The sequence below is a fragment of the Lipotes vexillifer genome, unplaced genomic scaffold (assembly GCF_000442215.2).
Source record: "Lipotes vexillifer unplaced genomic scaffold, Lipotes_vexillifer_v1.1 scaffold230, whole genome shotgun sequence".
Taxonomy (NCBI): Eukaryota; Metazoa; Chordata; class Mammalia; order Artiodactyla; family Lipotidae; genus Lipotes; species Lipotes vexillifer.
Window position 1 is genome coordinate 5946899 of NW_006775143.1, and position 15698 is coordinate 5962596.

At 43.3% G+C, this 15698-nt stretch overlaps 1 protein-coding gene across 1 annotated transcript in view; it reads right to left on the reverse strand.

Annotated features, from left to right (window-relative positions):
• SNX30 (sorting nexin family member 30) overlaps window positions 1-15698 on the reverse strand; it is a 104585-nt gene that overhangs the window by 14450 nt on the left and 74437 nt on the right. The window contains exon 7 of the mRNA XM_007449761.1: window positions 7-78. Within this exon, the coding sequence (XP_007449823.1) occupies window positions 7-78 (72 nt within the window). The remainder of the gene's footprint in view (window positions 1-6; window positions 79-15698) is intronic.

A 15698-nucleotide genomic window follows, 5' to 3' on the forward strand; every position in this document is an offset into this window, starting at 1 on the left:
CTCTTCCTTCCTCAGAGCCACAGCTTCCAGTTTGGCTTCGTACTCGGCTTGCACTTGGTCCCTCTTCTTCAGCACGCTCTGTGGGAGAGAGAAAGGGCAGCGTGAACACAGCTGTTGCTTCTGTACGCCGTTCCTCCTTGAATCATGGCCCCAGCCAGCCAAGTGCTCCTAGGACGGTCTGGCTGCAGCATGACACACGCTCTGGAGGCAGCAGGGGTGGAGGAGGGAGAGGGAGAACCATGCTCAGAGACGGAGCTTTCTAGCACGGTAACTCAGCCTGACGCTGAAAGCAACAGAGGCCCGGGAAAGGGCGAGACAGGAGGAGCGGTGCCCACCAGCAGGCATGCGCACGGGAGGACCCTCGGCCTCCCTGTCCACAGGGAGAACTCAGCTGTGCCAAGACGTGGAGCCTGGCAGATGACAAGGCGGGACGTTCTCTGAACCGTTAATGAGAAAGTCTAAGTCACGAGAGTTCTTGTCTCTTTAATTCACTGAGTTGACCCTTGGTGGACTGATTTGCTCATTGATCATTATTAGCTACTTATCTGTCCTCCACTCTGAGCCAGTTATGCAAAGAGCAAAGAGATACAGCTCGTATCTGAGAGGTTCCAGCTAAGGGAGAGGTTCAGACACGGTAGGAGGCTGCTTGTGCTCAAAGAGCCACGGACGAGGCCAGAAGCCCTGCAACCACGCAGCAAGCCCGCCAGAGTGAGCGGTGACGGGAGCCAGGCTGGGTGGAACAAGGCGGAGGCAAGCCAGGCACCCAGGATGCAAAATTTAAGGAGACACTCAGTCTTGGGCCCTGTGCAAGTTCAAGGTTGGCACCTGAGTGTGTTTCCCTAAATCTATGCCCTGGGCACCTCCCTCGCCTCATCTGCTCCTGGCTCTGCTGCTAAGACCTCACCAGGTAGAATAGAAAAGTATCGGTTTCATCCCAGGGTTTCTTTTTTCTTCTTTTAGTAGAACCACAAGTGACAAACCAAGAGTAATAACAACTTTCTTTGCCACTAACTCAGAAGACACAAACTGTTATGAGAGCTTCAAATCTCACGTTCACTGGCAGAGCATGGGTAGTCCGGGCAGGAAGGAGCCATTCCTTGGCTAAAGAAGTGGACACCCTGTGTCCCCAGCACGTGCTAAAAGGTGATGAGTGACTGAATCACTGAGAACGCTCTGACGCTTCTAATGGAAGGCGTCAGCATGGGGAACCTCAAGTCTCCCCTAAGTAAGTATTTACTTGGAAAAGTGTTTCACCACTAGAAGAACATGAAGTAAAACTTGCAACAGCTTCCCTTTTCATTGTTTGTCACTCAGCATTCTCTTCGGCGCTCTGAAGTTACCTCCCCACACTCATCAGCCTCTGAGCAGGAACACTGATGGTGCTGTTCACAGAACTTTGTGTTGTGATGGAAACGTTCCATGATCTGCACTATCCAGTACAGTGGCTGCTCGTCCCATGTGCCGACTGAGCTCTTGAAATGTGGCTGGTGTGACTGAGGAACTGGATTTAAATTTTTATTAATTTTACCTAATTTGATTAAACTGAAATAACAGGACTTCCCTGGTGGTCCAGTGGTTAAGAATCCACCTTCCAATGCAGTGGACGTGGGTTCGATCCCTGGTCGGGGAACTAAGATCCCACAGGCCGTGGGGCAACTAAGCCCACACGCCACAACTACTGAGCCCGTGAGCCACAATGAGTGAGGCTGCATGCTGCAACTACCGAGCCCGTGTGCTCTGGAACCTGTGTGCCACAACTAGAGAGAAGCCCGCACACCACAACTAAGACCCGACACGCCCAAAAATAAAATAAAATAAAAAAATAAATATTTAACTGAAATAGCCACCTATGGCAAGGGGCTGCCATACTGGACAGAACAAATCAATAAAGTAAAAAAATAGAACAAAAAAACAGGGGACCTTTCTGGATTTCATAGAGCCAAAAGCATTCTAAATCTACTGGTCTGGTATCAGCACTAGCTGCTCTCCATGGAGACACAAATATGGTTCCCTCGGGGCCAGGGGCAGGGGCACCTAGAACCCATGCCATGGACTCCCTTCACAGGACACCTCACATCTTACTGGGAAAAGCGCACATCCAGGCTAGGAACAGGGTTCCAGGAACAAGGATGAGTTGTTCCAGTGACACACCCCTGTCAGTGTGGCAAGAACCTCACAACCAAAGCTAGAAATGCTCTTAAAACAATACCTTGGAACACAGCACAGCTGTGTGTGTTTTGCTCTCTGCTGTATCCCCAGCACTTGGGTAAGTGAATGAAGGAATGTTAAGGCAAGGCAGAAACAGGGTGAGGATGGCTGTGTAGGGTGGGGCAGGGGCATGCAGAGTGGAACGCAAGTATCTCCATGCCCCTCACCTTGTTGATTTCTGGTATCCACTAGAATCAGAGATCCCTATAGATCTCTGTGAGAAGCTCAGATGGTAAATGTCTGCAGGGACTAGCCTCCCACCCAAAGCAGCAGATTCTGCCGATAAATCTGGCCACACTAGCCTGTGGTTGAGGGGGCCTGAGCCTACAATGGAGTGAAAGGGCCAAGATACTTGTCAGCATCTGCAGAGAAGTTCCTGGGGCCTCCTGTCCCCAGTTCTGCTCCAAGTCTCTCTGTAGAGGTTGCCCAGGCCCCCGGGCAGGGAGGGACGGTGAGAGGAGCCCTGTCAGCTCCACTCAGCTAAATGCATCTCCTCTCCCTACCCCCAAAGCAGGCAAGGGGGCCCCAAGATTCAGCCACACTCCCCACCTGCCCCCACTACTGGGACCGTGCCTTCCTTGGCCTAGAGGAGAGGTAAGGGCTCTGTCTCCTCAGGCACTGCAATCCCAGCCTCACCTGGAGCAACCAGACACTGCCTTCTCATGAAGCCTGACTGGAGGATTTGGGCTAACATCCCTGCCTCAGTGGACAGCGGAAAAAACTCACAACAACAACAAAAGCTCACAACGACCCTGCGGAAGTGAAAGGATGCCACCCCCATTCTACAGGCAAGAACACTAAGGCACCATGGAGGGACCTGGTTGAGGCCACACTGCTGGCTAAGAGCACAGTGGTGACTCACTCAGGCTTCTCCTGCTGCGTTCCAGGGCACAGCGTGGCTTCCCAGCCTGACTGCAATCCAACCAGGCTAAAGGCTGGGAAACCTGTTTTGAATCAAGATAAACTGTGGAAGACTACCATCCTTGCTGGGAGCACCTTTGAACACCACGGTCGATGGTCTGTAGGGACTGGCCTCCCAGTCGAAACAGCACAGATTCTGCAGATTAACCTGGCCACACTAGCCTCTGGTTGAGGGGGCCTGAGCCTACAATGGAGTGAAAGGGCCAAGATACTGTGTCAGCATCTGCAGAGAGGTTCCTCTATCACTGAGTGACAAGCAAAAGACATTTATCATCTGAGCTTCTCACAGAGATCTATAGGGATCTCTGATTCTAGTGGATACCAGAAATCAACAAGGTGAAGGGCGTGGAGATGCTTGCGTTCCACTCTGCATACCTCTGCCCCTGCTCTACACAGCCATCCTCACCCTGTTTCTGCCTTGCCTTAACATTCCTTCATTCACTTACCCAAGTGCTGGGGATATAGCAGAGAGCAAAACACACAAAACCCCTGCCTACCTGGAGCTTACATTCTAGAGGGGAGGCAGATAATGCACAAGTAAAATATAACAATATAGCGTGTGTAAGGTAGTGCTAGGTGTCCAGGAGGAAAAATAAAATAGGAAAGGAGGATGTAAAGCACTGAGGGTTTGGGAGATGACGAATTGTACACCGGGTGGCCAGGGAGGACCTCAATGAGGGGTGACTTTTTTTAAAAATAAATTTATATTCTTTTATTTATTTTTGGCTGAGTTGGGTCTTCGTTACTGCGCGCGGGCTTTCCCCAGCTGCAGGGAGCGGGGGCTACTCCTCGTGGTGTGCCGGCTTCTCATTGCGGTGGCCTCTCCCGCTGCAGAGCACGGGCTCTATGCTCAAGGGCTTCACTAGTTGTGGCAGATGGGCTCTAGAGCACAGGCTCAGCAGTTGTGGCGCACGGGCCCAGCCACTCCGCGGCACATGGGATCTTCCCGGACCAGGGCTCGAACCCGTGTCCCCTGCACTGGCAGGTGGATTCTCAACCACCGCGCCACCAGGGAAGCCCGAGAGGTGACTTTTAATTAGAGAAATGGAATACATTTCTCTCAAACGCTACATATATTTTTTTAATGTAGAGCATTTCATCACAATTTCAAAAGGATCCTAGTAATCTGCAACTTCACTACCCTTCTTTTCAAATGCAGAGGAAAAAAATGACTTGTTTCTTTAATAAATAAATTGCAAGGAAAAACAGAGGGGGAGGGATTCTTAAAATATTTTAAAAATATATCAAGCAATGTATGGATTTTATTTATATCCCAATTTGGGAAAAAACTATAAAAACAGTGTCTGAGACAACTGGGGAAATTGAACACTAACTGGATATTTGAGGAAATATTAAGGGGGAAAAAATCTGTTTAGGTGTGATAATAATGTGGTCCTTTTTCTTTTTTTTAAAAGAATGTTTGCATTTCAGAGATATGTATTTTTGTATGAAGTGATGTGATGCCTGGGATTTGCTTTAAAATAACCCAGGGGGCGGGGGCTGGGAGCAGGGGGATGAGAGCTAGAACAAGATGGACCGTGAGTGGGCGACTGCTGCAGCGGCTGATGGGTACGTGGGGGACGGTTATACTTCTACCCTACTTTTGGATATGTTCGAATTTTTCCATAATAAAAAAGTTAAGCAATGGAAACATAACACCTGTCATCCAAAATGTTTACTTTACAAACTAATAACAGCCATTAAACAAAAGTGTTTGGAAGTTCAATCATAGATACATTCTGTGTTTTGGCTCTCAACATCTGCACTGGATTTTCTCCAAGAACGTGCCACAATGGTCAGTATCAATAGGAAAGCCCAACATCCAGGCAACTGGAAAGTCTCCACCCCCAGAGCTCATCCCCATGTCTCCCCCTGAGGAGGCTGTCAGCTCACAAACGTGGAGGAGGAGGAGACAGCAGCCAAAAACAGCCCCAATGCAAATGGTCAGCAGCTACCAAAAAGCCTGCACAGGTCCGGAAGGTTTTTAAGCTTCAAGTCTTTTTGTAAGAGGGACATTAGGATGCAGGGCTGACAGTACAGAATGGCTTGTATTCTGGTGCGCCAAGGGCTGACAGCCCAAAAGACCCAGGAGGAATTTGTGTAGAATAATGAGTGTTCCGTAATAAAGAAGCTCAAATGAGAATAAAAATCTAACACCCCAAACCAAACAAAACCCAGACTCACAGATACAGAGAAAAGATCGGTGGTTGCCAGAGGGAAGAAGGGTTAGGAGGGTTACAAAATGGGTGAAGGGTATCAAGAGGTACAAACTTCCAGGTATAAAATAAGTAAGTGGACTTCCCTGGTGGCACAGCGGTTAAGAATCTGCCTGCCAATGCAGGGGACACGGGTTCAACACCTACCTGGTCTGGGAAAATTCCACATGCTGCGGAGCCACTAAGCCTGTGCGCCACAACTACTGAGCCTGTGCTCTAGAGACCGCGAGCCACAACTACTGAAGCCTGCGTGCTCTAAGGCCTGTGTGCCACAACTACTGAGCCCGCATGCTGCAACTACTGAAGCCCGCACAACTAGAGCCCATGCTCTGCAACAAGAGAAGCCACCGCAATGAGGAGCCCGCGCACCGCAATGAAGAGTAGCCCCTGCTCACCACAACTAGAGAAAGCCCATGCGCAGCAACAAAGACCCAATGCAGCCAAAAATAAACAAAATTTAAAAAATAAAAATAAGTAAGTCATGGGGATGTACTGTATAGCACGGAGAAAACAGTCAATAACACTGTACTAACTTTGTAAGGTGACAGGGTAAATAAAGTTATTTTGGTGATTGTTTTGCAATGTATACAAATGTGGAATCATTATGTTGTACACATGAAACTAATACTATATGTCAAATATACTTCAATTTTTAAAATTTATAATAATTTAAAAAGAAGTCTGACACCCGACATAGCCCTATAGCCTGTCTTTGGGTGCCCCTCTAGGAGAGCATTTTCCTATGGGGAGGAAAATTAGTCTGAACTTGGTCCTGATGACATAATTTCTGATTAAATGACTGAACTTAGGTTGCTCCATTCAACACGCTCTTTTTACATATTCATTCTTTGATGACAGACAACCAGTGAGTTAAGTTTTCTAGGGCAATGTTGGTAATACTAAAACCACACGTTTTGCCTTAGTTTTAAAAAATACTTGTTACAGCAAATTTGGAAAATAAAGAAAAAGGTAGAGGAGGGGGGAAAAAGCACCCACAATCTCATCTTTCAGGCACAACCAGTAACACGTTTTGTCTTTACTTTCAGTCTTTTCTCTTGAATGACTCCTCTGATGCTCCCCACTTCTGTGTCTCTTCCTGGCACTTATGTTTCTCAGATGTTGGATACCTGAAATATTTTGGTCCGGCCCTCTCACTTTTATATTCTTTCTCTCTCCAATCCTCCATCTGTCTTTCTGTTTCACTTTAAAGTGATTTTTCCTTAACTTTTTCTGCTAACTCTTCTATTGATTTTTTTTTCCATTTCTATCATGATCTTCATTTCCATGAGCTCTTTGCTTATTCTCTGGATTTTAAAAAATGCTTGTTTTATGGCTGTGACATCTCTTCTCTTTCTGAAGATACTGATTTTTTTTTTCCTGGAAGTTTTCTTCTCCCTCAATGATGCTTTATGTTTTTCCTTCTTTGTATTTACTTGATACTCGTATTAGAACCTTCCCTTAAATATCTGGCGACCCTTATCTGCACACTCACCTAAGAGGGAAACACTAAAAACCTGGTTGAAAACTCTGTGACTTCGAGGTCTTGCTGACAGTTCTCTACAGGGACTCTGCTGGGTCATTTCATTGAAGATTCCCCCATCCCTCTCAATATCAGTATATTCTAGTATCTTCTCCCAAAACCTGTTTAGATTTTTCTAAAAGGCTCTTTTAATGCCTGCAGGGAAGGTATAAGGCTGAGAGCCAAGCAGAGGAAGATGACTAAGAATCTCAAATCTCAGTAACCTTTTGCTTTAGATTTTAGGATCTTAGCCGCCACCTTTAACTGTGCCTGGCGTCTCCCGGTCCAGAGACCCTCTGTTTTTTTTAATCACCCTCCAGCTCTGCCCGAGTGGCAAAGCGATAGTGGCCCCTGTGTGAGGAGGGAGGACAGAATCGGAAGCTCTAACTGCTTCTGAAACAGACCCCTGACTAATCCTTCTCTTTTGCTCCATCTTCCCCTCAGTCCCGAGGTACTTGGTGCTGCCAATTCTTGACCATTTTGAAGGAGTCCCCCGTGTAAACCAGGTGGCTTCTTAGTCTTTCCCCACCGTCAGCTTGGGCGGCTTTGAGTCACCTGAGTCCGTCATCTCTCAATTTGCTTTTAGTTCCTCACTGAACTGCTACTGTTTCCCTTGCTGCTGCTCTTTGTCTTTGCGGAAGCATACCTTTAAAAAAAAATCATTCTAGTGTCATTTTGGTTTCATGAAAAAGAGGAAGTTTCAATATGTATCCAGTCTGCCCTAACTCAGAATCTCAGAGTTTTAATTTTTATACTTTTCTAATTTTTAAAAACATTTGAGATCATCATGTACATTTCTACATCCTGATTCTTCACATTTTCAAGAAATCAGGCCCTCAGTCCATAATCACTTTTGTTTAGGAAGGAGGACTTTTCTCCCCGAAATCAATCTTCCAGAAAATCTTTTTGGTTTTTGAAAGGCACCAGAAGTGGGCAACCTAGAGCACTGACTAGTCACTTGACTCATTAGCTCCGCCTTGTGGCCTCTGAGGAGAAAAGGTGGGCAGGCTGAAGAAACCATCCGGCAATTAAATAACCAGCATTTGAAAACAGCAATCCTGGAACATTGCTCGAAGTATTTATCTCCAACTCAAACTGTCCTCAAACCCAAACTTCTGCATCCACATCTTACACCTCTAATCACGATCAGCAATGACTTCCATATTATTAAATCCGATGGCCACCGTTTATCATGCTCTTTCTAAAAACATTTCTCTTGGTTTCCCTAAGGTCATCCTCTACTCTTTTTCTCCTACTACACTGACCATTCCTTCTCAGGCTACTTTCCTACTTGTTCCACCCCCTAATTAGGTGCTAGACCACTAAGTATTGCCAATGCCTCAGGAAGCAGGCCTGGACTATTTCCCTCGATCTCATCTTACCAGATAATCTCCCCGACTCTCGTAGATTTAAATGCCATCTATACAGAAATGACTCCCAAATTTCTATTCCCACTCTAAACTCATAACCAGCTGCCATGACATCACTACTTTAATGACTAACAGGCATTTTCTTAACTGAATATGGCCAAAACTACCTGATTCCCAACTGCCCGATCTGTTCCACCCCAAACTTCCCCATCTCACTAAACAGGACCACTATCAACACAGCTGCTGAAGCCAAAAACCCAGGAGTCATCCTCAATTCCTCCATTTCTCACTTCACATTAATACAGCAGCAAGTCTAGTTGGCCCTTCATACAAAATATACCCCAAATCCACCCACTTCTCCAAGCTCCACCACCTCAGTTATCTGCCACCTGGCTCCCTGCAACAGTCTCCTAATGGTCTCCAGACCGCCTCTCCCCGTCCCCCACCCAACAACCCATTCTCCATACTGCAGCACTAGCTGTCTTCTTAAAGTAAAAACTGTATCCTGTCATTTCCCCGCAGGAAACTAACTGGATTCTCTTTTATTCCTAAGAACAAAATCCAGACTCTTACCAACCATGGCCTTTAAGATATTACCGTATGTCCTGGCCTTTACTTATCTCTTTGACCTCCCCACCTGCCACCTGCTCCCTTGTTCAACTGGCCCCACTCACACTGGCCTTTACCTTATCACCCACTCTTCTGACTCTCACCTCACTAGTCATCACCAAGACCTCTGAGATAAGCATGCTCTTTGACTTGCAGATAAAACTCTCTTAAAAATAACAAGGTACATAACAATGAGCAGAGCTCCCTATGCTTTGAAAAAGAATAGATACAGGTATATGTATAACTGAATCACTTTGCTGTACACCTGAAACTATCACAACACTGTTAATCAACTATACTCCAATATAAAATAAAAAGTTAAAAAAAAAGATACATGACATACAATAGTTATATATCTGTAAATGTTCTAATTGCACCACACTGCCAACTTCAATATCTGCCAACTACCTTCTATAAATGAGGCAGTGTGGGATATGAAGTATAGGGCCCTGCCCTAACCTTCTTAAATGAAAATTCTCCAACTCTTGGCCTGGTCATAGTGATGCCAGTACTCAAAAGGCACTGCCAGAACTTTGCTAAAGACTCTAACATGTTCTCTCTCAGCCCATTACTATCATAATTACATTTTACACACACATTGTGTATAGGATGTGAGCCCATAGAAGGGCTCACCTGCAGATGTCTACAGTGTGCTTAACTTGAGTCTTGAGCCTGAGGGTAACTTTGGTACCCCTCTCTCTCAAGCACTGTTCACTCTGTAGCAACCCTGGAATACACATCTTCAACCATCTTTCCAGTACAAGCTGTCCTCATTGTTCACTGAACATTATTCAACTGTTCCACATGGCCTGATAATGACCCTTCTTTTTCTGTGCTTTCTCTCTGCCTCCAAAGGGAACAGAATGTACCCAGCCACAATTATACTTAGAGAGAGATAATTTGAGCCTCAGCTTTGAAAAGCAGGAACTGATCCAGTTTCTCTCGCCAACAGTAAAGACACAAATATAAGGTGGCTGCTCGTTAGAACTGGGGCCATGGAACAGAGAAAAGATTTACCCATGGGGCTCTGCTTCTTCATCTCTAAAATGAGCAAGTTAGACAAGATGAACCTTGTCTACAATCGTAGTAGTCCCCAGAAGCTATGCTCTCCAACCAGTCTAAGTGCAGGCTGGGGCAGTTTCTAATGTAGACATTAAAGCATTTGATCCTTACCACTTTTGTTCTAAAATTTTACAATGATATGCTTTGCGTTGGTTCTCTGTCCATTCCTTTTGCTGGGTAATTAACCTGTCACGGCCTTCAGCTTGGGGAGATTTTCTTGTATTATTTCTTTCATAATTTCCTTCCCTCAGTTCTCTCTGTTCTCTCAATCAGGAACTCCTATCAGTTGGATGCTGGACTCCTGAGATTAACCCTCCACGTCTCTTATCATTCTTTCACATTTTCAGTATTTTTGCATTTTTGTTCTACTTTCCAACTACTTTTATTTATTTTTTATACAGTAGGTTATTAGTTATCTGTTTTATACATAGTAGTGTATATATGTCAATCCCGATCTCCCAGTTCATCACATGACCACCACCACCCACCCCCGCTTTCCCCCCATGGTGTCCATACAATTTTTTAAATATAAACTTATTTAATTTTTAAATTTTTGGCCGCTTTGGGTCTTCGTTGCTACGCATGTGCTTTCGCTACTTGCAGCAAGCAGGGGCTACTCTTCGTTGCAGTCCATGGGCTTCTCATTGCGGCTTCTCTTGTTGTGGAGCACAGGCTCTAGGCGCGTGGGCTTCAGTAGTTGTGGCACACGGGCTCAGTAGTTGTGGCTCGTGGGCTCTAGGGCACAGGTTCAGAAGTTGTGGCACACGGACTTAGCTGCTCCACAGCATGTGGAATCTTCCCAGACCAGGGCTCAAACCCGTGTCCCCTGCATTGGCAGGCGGATTCTTAACCAGTGCATCACCAGGGAAGCCTGGCTGTCCATATGTTTCTTCTCTACATCTGTGTCTCTACCTCTGCCTTGCAAACCGGTTCATCTGTACTATTTTTCTAGATTCCACATATATGCATTAATATACAGTATTTGTTTTTCTCTTTCTGACTTACTTCACTCTGTATGACAGTCTCTAGGTCCATCCACATCTCTACAAATGACCCAAAGGCTGAGTTATTCCACTGTATATACGTACCACATCTTCTTTATCCATTTGTCTTGTCAATGGGCATTAAGGTTGCTTCCATGACCTAGCTATTGTAAATAGTGCTGCAGTTAACACTAGGATGCATGTGTCTTTTTGAATTATGGCTTTTCTCTGGGTATATGCCCAGTAGTGAGATTGCTGGGTCATATGGTAATTCTATTTTTAGTTTTTTAAGGAACCTCCATACTGTTCTCCATAGTGGCTGTATCAACTTACATCCCCACCAACAGTGCAAGAGGGTTCCCTTTTCTCCACACCCTCTCCAGCATTCACTGTTTGTATGTTTTCTGATGATGCCCATTCTAACCAGTGTGAGGTGACACCTCACTGTGGTTTTGATTTGCATTTCTCTAATAATTAGTGGTGTTGAGCAGCTTTTCACGTGCCTCTTGGCCATCTGTATGTCTTCTTTGGAGAAATGTCTATTTAGGTCTTCTCTCCATTTTTGAACTGCGCTGTTTTTTTGATACTGAGCAGCATGAGCCGTTTATATATTTTGGAGATTAATCCTTTGTCTGTTGATTCATTTGCAAATATTTTCTCCCACTCTGAGGGTTGTCTTTTCATCTTGTTTATAGTTTCCTTTGCTGTGCAAAACCTTTTAAGTTTCATTAGGTCCCATTTGTTTATTTTTGTTTTTATTTCCATTACTCTAGGAGGTGGGTCAAAAAAGATCTTGCTGTGATTTACGTCAAAGAGTGTTCTGCCTATGTTTTCCTCGAAGGGTTTTATAATGTCCAGTCTTACATTTAGGTAAGACTTTAATCCACTTTGAGTTTACTTTTGTGTATGGTATTAGGGAGTGTTCTAATTTCATTCTTTTACATATAGCTGACCAGTTTTCCCAGCACCACTTATTGAAGAGGCTATCTTTTCTCTATTTTATATCCTTGCCTCCTTTGCCATAGATTAGGTGACCACAGCTGCGTGGGTTTATCTCTGGGCTTTCTATCCTATTCCATTGATCTATATTTCTGGTTTTGTGCTAGTACCATACTGTCTTGATTACTATAGCTTTGTAGCATAGTCTGAAGTCAGGGAGTCTGATTCCTCCAGCTCCATTTTTTTTCCCTCAGGATTGGCTATCTGGGGTCTTTTGTGTCTCCATACAAATTTTAAGATTTTTTGTTCTAGTTCTGTAAAAAATGCCATTGGTAATTTGATAGGGATGGCACTGAATCTGTAGATTGCTTTGGGTAGTATAGTCATTTTCACGATATTGATTCTTCCAATCCAAGAACATGGTGTATCTCTCCATCTGTTGGTATCATCTTTAATTTTTTTCATCAGTGCCTTACAGTTTTCTGCATACAGGTCTTTTATCTCCTTAGGTAGGTTTATTCCTAGGTATTTTATTCTTTTTGGTGCAATGGTGAATAGGATTGTTTCCTTAATTTCTCTTTCTGATCTTCCGTTGTTAGTGTATAGGAATGCAAGAGATTTCTGGGCATTAATTTTGTGTCCTGCAACTTTACCAAATTCATTGATTAGCTCTAGTAGTTTTCTGGTGGCATCTTTAGGATTATCTATTTGCAAAATCATGTCATCTGCAAACAGTGACAGTTTTACTTCTTCTTTTCTAATTTGGATTCCTTTTATTTCTTTTCCTTCTCTGACTGCTGTGGCTAGGACTTCCAAAACTATGTTGAATAAAAGTGGAGAGGGTGGACATCCTTGTCTTGTTCCTGATCTTAGAGGAAATGCTTTCAGTTTTCACCCCTGAGAATGATGTTTACTGTGGGTTTGTCATATATGGTCTGTATTATGTTGAGGTAGGTTCCCTCTATGCCCAGCCTCTGGATAGGTTTTATCATAAATGGGTATTGAATTTTGTCAAAAGCTTTTTCTGCACCTATTGAGATGATCATATGGTTTTTATTCTTCAATTTGTTAATATGGTATATCACATTGATTGATTTGCATATACTGAAGAATCCTTGCATCCCTGGGATAAATCCCACTTGATCATGGTGTATGATCCTTTTAATGTGTTGTTGGATTCTGTTTGCTAGTATTTTGTCGAGGATTTTTGCATCTATATTCATCAGTGATATTGGTCTGTAATTTTCTTTTTCTGTAGTATCTTTGTCTGGTTTTGGTATCAGGGTGATGGTGGCCTCATAGAATGACTTGGGGAGTGTTCCTTCCTCTGCAATTTTTTGGAAGAGTTTGAGAAGAACGGGTGTTAGCTCTTCTCTAAATGTTAGATAGAATTCACTTGTGAAGCCATCTGGTCCTGGACTTTTGTTTGTTGGAAGATTTTAAATCACAGTTTCAATTTCACTGCTTGTGATTGGTCTGTTCATATTTTCTGTTTCTTCATGGTTCAGTCTTGGAAGGTTATACCTTTCTAAGAATGTATCCATTTCTTCCAGGCTGTCCATTTTATTGGCACAGAGTTGTTTGTAGTAGTCTCTTATGATGCTTTGTATTTCTGCAGTGTTTGTTGTAACTTCTCCTTTTTCATTTCTAACTTTATTGATCTGAGTCCTCTCCCTCTTTTTCTTGAAGAGTCTGGCTAAAAGGTTTATCAATTTTGTGTATCTTCTCAAAGAACCAGCTGTTAATTTTATTGATCTTTGGTACTGTTTTCTTTGTTTGTATTTCATTTATTTCTGCTCTGATCTTTAGGATTTCTTTCCTTCTACTAACTTTGGGTTGTGTTTGTTCTTTCTCTAGTTCCTTTAGGTGTAAGGTTAGATTGTTTGAGATTTTTCTTGCTTTTTGAGGTAGGACTGTATTGCTATAAACTTCCCTCTTAGAACTGCTTTTGCTGCATCCCATAGGTTTTGGATCGTTGTTTTCATTGTCATTTGTCTCTAGGTATTTTTTGATTTCCTCTTTGATTTCTTCAGTGACCTCTTGGTTATTTAGTAACGTATTGTTTATCCTCCATGTGTTTGTGTTTTTTACATTTTTCTCCCTGTAATTTATTTCTGATTTCACAGCACTGTGGTCAGAAAAGATGCTTGATATGATTTCAGTTTTCTTAAATATACTGAGTTTTGATCTGTGACCCAAGATGTGATCTATCCTGGTGAATGTTCTGTGTGCACTTGAGAAGAAAGTGTGATCTGCTGTTTCTGGATGGAATGTCCTATAAATATCAATTAAATCTATCTGGTCTGTTGTGTCATTTAAAGCTTGTGTTTCCTTACTAATTTTCTGTCTGGATGATCTGTACATTGGTGTAAGTGAGGTGTTAAAGTCCCCCACTATTATTGTGTTACTGTCAGTTTCCTCTTTTAGAGCTGTTAGCAGTTGCCTTATGTATTGAGGTGCTCCCATGTTGGGTGCATATATATTTATAATTGTTATATCTTCTTCTTGGATTGTTCCCTTGATCATTATGTAGTGTCCTTCCTTGTCTCTTGTCACATTCTTTATTTTAGTCTATTTTATCTGATATGAGTACTGCTACTCCAGCTTTCTTTTGACTTCCATTTGCATGGAATATCTTTTTCCATCCCCTCACTTTCAGTCTGTATGTGTCCCTAGGTCTGAAGTGGGCCTCTTGTAGACAGCATATATGTGGGTCTTGTTTTTGTATCCATTCAGCAAGCCTGTGTCTTTTGGTTGGAGCATTTAATCCATCCACGTTTAAGGTAATTATCGATATGTATGTTCCTATTACGATTTTCTAAATTGTTTTGGGTTTGTTTTTGTAGGTCCTTTTCTTCTCTTGTGTTTCCCACTTAGAGAAGTTCCTTTAACATCTGTTGTAGAGACGGTTTGGCAGTGCTGAATTCTCTTAGCTTTTGCTTGCCTATAAAGCCTTTGATTTCTCTGTCAAATCCGAATGAGATCCTTGCCAGGTAGAGTATTCTTGGTTGTAGGTTCTTCCCTTTCATCACTCTAAATATATTGTGCCACTCCCTTCTAGCCTGTAGAGTTTCTGCTGAGAAGTCAGCTTTTAACCTTATGGGAGTTCCCTTGTGTGTTATTTGTTGTTTTTCCCTTGTTGCTTTTAATAATTTTTTTGTCTTTAATTTTTGTCCATTTGATTACTATGTGTCTTGGCATGTTTCTCTCTGGGTTTACCCTGCCAGGGACTCTCTGCATTTCTGGACTTGGGTGGCTATTTCCTTTCCCATGTTAGGGAAGTTTTTGACTATAATCTCTTCAAATATTTTCTTGGGTCCTTTCTCTCTCTCTTCTCCTTCTGGGAGCCCTATAATGTGAATGTGGTGCATTTAATGTCGTCCCAGAGGTCTCTTAGGCTGTCTTCATTTCTTTTCATTCTTTTTTCTTTATTCTGTTCCATGGCAGTGAACTCCACCATTCTGTCTTCCAGGTCACTTATCCGTTCTTCTGCCTCAGTTACTCTGCTATTGATCCCTTCTAGTGTATTTTTCATTTCAGTTATTCTATTGTTCATCTCTGTTTGCTTGTTCTTTAATTCTTCTAGGTCTTTGTTAAACATTTCTTGCATCTTCTCCATCTTTGCCTCCATTCTGTTTCTGAGGTCCTGGATTATCTTCACTCTCATTATTCTGAATTCTTTTTCTGGAAGGTTGCCTATCTCCACTTCATTTGTTTTTGGGGGGTTTTATCTTGTTCCTTCATCTGGTACATAGTCCTCTGGCTTTTCATTTCATCTATCTTTCTGTGAATGTGGTTTTCATTCCACAGGCTACAGGACTGTAGTTCTTCTTCTTGCTTCTGCTGTCTGCCCTCTCTCCAACTACTTTTT